At 61.3% G+C, this 4745-nt stretch overlaps 1 protein-coding gene across 1 annotated transcript; it reads right to left on the minus strand.

Annotated features, from left to right (window-relative positions):
• Positions 1-2130: 2130 nt before the first annotated feature.
• LOC127751562 (uncharacterized) lies at positions 2131-3453 on the minus strand (the record flags this gene model as incomplete). The annotated part of the gene is given in 2 exon segments (XM_052275290.1): positions 2131-2967; positions 3154-3453. Coding segments are annotated over 2 exon segments (525 nt in total). The 3' UTR covers positions 2131-2595.
• Between the last annotated feature and the right edge of the window lie 1292 nt (positions 3454-4745).

The raw sequence follows: 4745 nt of genomic DNA on the forward strand, positions 1-4745 counted from the left end.
CCATGTAAAATAAGCTTTCTGAGGTAAAATTCATTAGAGGTACTTTGTTTAGAGGTAAAATCCATTAGAGGTACTTTGCTTTAGAGGTAAATATCCTTAGAGGTAATTTGCTTAGAGGTAAAAATCTTTAGAGGTAATGTGCTTAGAGGTGCTGAGCCGCCCCCTACGGGAGTTGCAAACCAGCAAAGACCGCTAGGTTATCCCCGCGCCGAGAGACAGAGATGAACCGAGTGACCCGGTGCTTCATCCTTACGGACGGGGAACAGAGCGCGCGGGGGGCCGAGCGGGCCGAGGAGCGGCCACAGGACAGTGTTGTGATGCCACTTGACAGCGCCTGCGGCAGCAGCCCGGCCTGCCCAGCTCACAGTCATAGCATAGCAAAGCCCTGGACGTTGGGTGGGTGGCCCGCCTGCTCCGCTTGCCGCCGTCGTGCTAGGGTTGTAATTTTTTTCAAAATTTCCGGAAAATTTCGGAAAAAACGGAAAACATTCGAAATCAGGGAAACTTTCCTTTTTAAGCGGAAATTTTCAAGAAAATGTCCAGGGCTTCCAACTCTACGTCGGGCCGCGCGGGCTGCCCACCCTGCCGGCGCATCGCGTGCAGGACAGGAGGCGGGGCCCGCCCGCGCGGGCGCTCTGCACGGCCCTGCGCCAGGAGCGCCATGCACGCCACACTTTGACAATTCAATGCTACTCATCGGCGTCACGACCTCGCGATGACGGAGATCGAGCCGCGCGCTTCGCTGCTGTTTGATCTGAGCTGCTGGCGGTGGTGATGATGATGACACGTGACGACGAGGGCGGCTTGTGGTGCTCGCGGCCGTCGTTGGCGGAGAGTGGGACGGCCACCATACGCCGAACACTTTCGGCCTGATTGCAGCTCGCTCCGCTCGCGGTGGATTCGGAAACACTTTTCTCGGCGGATTACACGATATGTCGTAAAGCGCGGCAAAGCGTCGTGAAGTGTCTCAGCCTGGGCCGCGCTCTGCCCTCAGTCTCTTTGCCCGACCGTAGCTCACCGTTACGGAACTTCCAAGTTCAGACAGTTCAGAGTTCAGCCTGTGCTGCTGTGCAAGAGCAGCTCATACCGCCTGGTAGGTAGGCAACAACTCGCTTGCGCCGCACTCGTGTACTGCGGGGTGGCCTACCCAGAGTATCGCAGGCGCCAACCTAAACCTTCCGCACAACGCTGAATGATTCTGAGACAAACGAGGACACGGACTTTTTGTACGGTCCACTCTATCTTATCAGAGCACGCCACTGACCAGTCGCCGTGTCTCCGAGAGGAGGCGGTGCAGTGCGACCTTGCAGACTGCAGACCCGCGCGTTAGCACCCACCTGGCCGCGGCGCAGCAACCCGGGGACGCACGGGAAAAAAGGTATTTGCGAAAACACCTTTTTTTCAAAAAGTTTACTGATCGAGCTAAACAGAAAAATTCAGAGGATATGGGCAATAATTTTGCCCATATAATTAAAAAAAAATACTCTGAAACTTAGTAATGAAACAGCAAAGAAACAAAACTCAGCAAACAGTTTTTATTTTGCGTGCTCCGTGTTGGATTGGGCCGTGCTGCGCGCCGTCTCACTGATGCTCAGGTTGGTGCAGGCGGGGACCTCGGTGCCGGGTGCGGGGGCGTGGAACCCCCGCGTAGTGCGCGCGCACCCGCACCCCGGCCGGTGAGGCTCTGGCGGTCCTAGGTGGCGCCCCCTTCCCCTTCCCCCGCTCGACTCGACGGGCTGCTCGTTAGCACAGGCGCCGTGTTTGCTTGGACTGCTTTATGGCAGAGCTGTGTTGATCAGTCTATCATTATAGGTTCTCGGCCATCTCGCCTCTGGCGCCCCGGCGTCGCGCGCGGAGCGGAGCGGGACAAAGGAAGTGTGCCATTTCGTCGTATCACCGGTGGCAGAGAACGGAGAGAGGTTTTTTGGTTACACTGTTTTTTGCACAGGGAAAAAATGTTCGCGTAGGAGACCGTAAACGCCTGTAGTTTATGCTGTACCGGATGCAAGCGTGATTGTGCGTTGCCTACCACCACCATATACGGCGCACGGCGGGAGTGTGATTCGGAAAGTCGTCCCGCACAAGCTGGCAAAATCTCCAAATCCCATTTCTGGAAACATAGTGGGGGGGGGGGGGTACGGCTCGGTTTTGCACAATTAACCGAGGGCACTGCAGACAACTGAACTGTTTGAGGAAGCGAGCGTCGTGGCGGGGTTCCCGAGTGTGGCCGCGTGCCTCCTGGGGCAGACGGTCCTGGAGGCCCTAGAGGTCCCAAAGGCGCGGGCGGGTCCGGTTGTGCATGCTCTGGTCCGACCTCGAGGCACCGGAAATCTCCAGGAGGCGGTAAATCTCCCGGGCCGGGCAGTGATTCTTTCTACGGGCGGAAGAGTTTGCCGCCTTGCTGCCTCAGACGGAAAGCCCCACCCGTAGTCACCTCTCTCGCAGTCTCACGTGGACCTCCACGAACAGCGACCTGACTTCCCTTGCACGAATCTCCTCCGAGTCCGTCCCGTCCGGACCCGACCGGTGACGGAGCGGGCCCGGAATGTGTGACGTCACCACCACCGGCACCAGCTCCACGCTCACTGCAGTCACTCACCTGCCGTCGCCGCTCACGGGCTTGGCGTTGAGCACGCTGCTGTTGGTGGAGACCCGGAACAGCTTGGTGGGCGGCGCGCCCGTGTGCGAGGCGGTCACGACGAGCGGCGACTCCAGCAGCAGCGAGGTGGCCGAGGCGGGCGCGGCGTGCAGGTAGAGCCGCTGCAGGCGCGTGAGCGGCACCTGCCGGTGGCCGCGCTCCGGGTACGCGGGCACGCCGTCGACGGCGGGCACCATGATGGGCTGCGGGCCGGGCGGCGACAGCAGCGACGAGTACTCCTTGGCGTCCGCGGACCCCGCGCCAAAGTGGATGCCATCGTCGTCGTCATCCTCCTCCTCCTCCTCTTCCTCCTCGTCGTCCAGTCCGGCCTGCGAAAGATAAACTATTTGGTTCGGGGCCACCTTCGCGTGCTCAGTGCTCGCGTGCTCGCGTGGTTTAGCGTGACGCTCGGTATTGAAACGCGTGTCCTAGACAACTGGACCAGAGCAAACTGCTGCTGGCGGCACGCGCGCCACAGCCGAGTTATCGTCTATTCTGTGCAGCTGGGCGCTCACCTCCTCGTCGATGTAGCGGTCCGGGGCGAGGTCCGCTCTGAAGGCGTCGCCGTCCAGGTGCCGGGAGCCGAGCTCCGGCCGAGCCGCGGCCTCGCAGCAGCTGGACGGCTCGCTGCTGGCCATGGACGCTGATGAAGGAACCGGGGTGCCCATAGTTAGGGAGATGGACGGCACCGTTGTCACAGCAGTCGACGGGACGCCTTTGGGCTCGTTGTTGAGCTGGCCGTTTTGTTGTTCGTTGGTCTGGCCGTTGGTCTGGCCGTTGGACTGGCCGTTGGGCTGGCCGTTGGGCTGGCCGTTAGGTTGGCCGTTGGGCTGGCTGTTCACCTGCCCTCCGGAGTACGTCCTCGTTCCGTCCATATCGTGGGGGCTGCTCACCGTCAAAGAAGACTAAAGGACGGTGGTATCCTCCGCGCCCCCATCACCCGCCTGCTAAACAAGATACACACAGAAAGTCGGTAAGTCGTTGAACCCAGCACACCTTCCAAAAAGTCGACGCGTCTACGACCTTGACCATGAGCCAACGGCACCCCCCTCCCTATCCCCCCGTCGCGCACCCGGACCGCCGTCATCAGCCCGGCGGCGGCGCGTCCCGGCCCGGCCCGGCGGCATGGCGGACCTCGGTGTCAAACCGAGAATTGGTGCCTTCCTGTCGGTCCTGCCGGTCCTGCCGGTGGTCCCGGTGGTCCCGGTGGTCCTATGGCGGGGCGCTGCTGCGGGGCGCGGTCTACACGGCCGCGCTGGCCCTGCGGGCCCTTCACACTTACCTGTCCACACGTCCTCGCCCTCGGCCTCGTCCTCCATCGCCAGGTGCGAAGCCGGCCAGACCAGGAGCAGACGTAGCAGCGTCACGTCGCGTCACGTGTGCCCCGTGCGTTAAGCCCTCCACTCGCCGATAAGGAGCCACAGCATCTCCGTTATCAGATTGGGGAAGGGGGGGGGGGTGAACTGGTACGGTACAACATGGGATAGGTAAGGCGACCGCTCGTCGGCAAGGGTTTCCACCCATTCATTTCCGAACACGAATGTGAAACGTGTACTTAGGCTAGCGGAGGAAGATGGAAAGCGGGTACAACAAGAAAGCTTCCATATTGGCCGAAAGCTTCCCGTATCTACGTCACGCCGGTAGTGGGGGTAAAGGGTCTACGAATCGGTAACATTTGTGTTCCACCAGCTATTCTCTCTCCGGCTGCCGAAGTACACTTAGAACACCACTCCTGCGTACCTGAGGCCACTCACCCGCAACATCCTGGAGGGGGCTGCGCTGCGCCGAGGGCCATGCACCCGCTGCCTGTTAGGCCGGCGAAAGCCACCGCTCTCGTTCGAATCGCTTTCGATAGCTCGATGACGACCGCGAAGCGGTTCGAGAGTGGGCAGCCTGGCGGGTGGCTGCGGGTGCAGCTGTGCGTGCGTCGGGGCCGGGCCGGGCGGCTCCGACTGGATCCATGCGAACAACAAACCGGCGCGGGTTGGAAAGGCGGGAAGACTGGTGGTGCCTTCTGCTGCGTCCTGTGACTGCCGCACCACGCCAGTCTCGAGCCAGCGCCGGCATGGCGGGGCGCGGGACGTGGTGGGGCGGGCGGGGGCGGGGT

This window comes from Frankliniella occidentalis, unplaced genomic scaffold, assembly GCF_000697945.3.
Source record: "Frankliniella occidentalis isolate FOCC.00 unplaced genomic scaffold, Focc_3.1 Scaffold564, whole genome shotgun sequence".
NCBI lineage: Eukaryota > Metazoa > Arthropoda > Insecta > Thysanoptera > Thripidae > Frankliniella > Frankliniella occidentalis.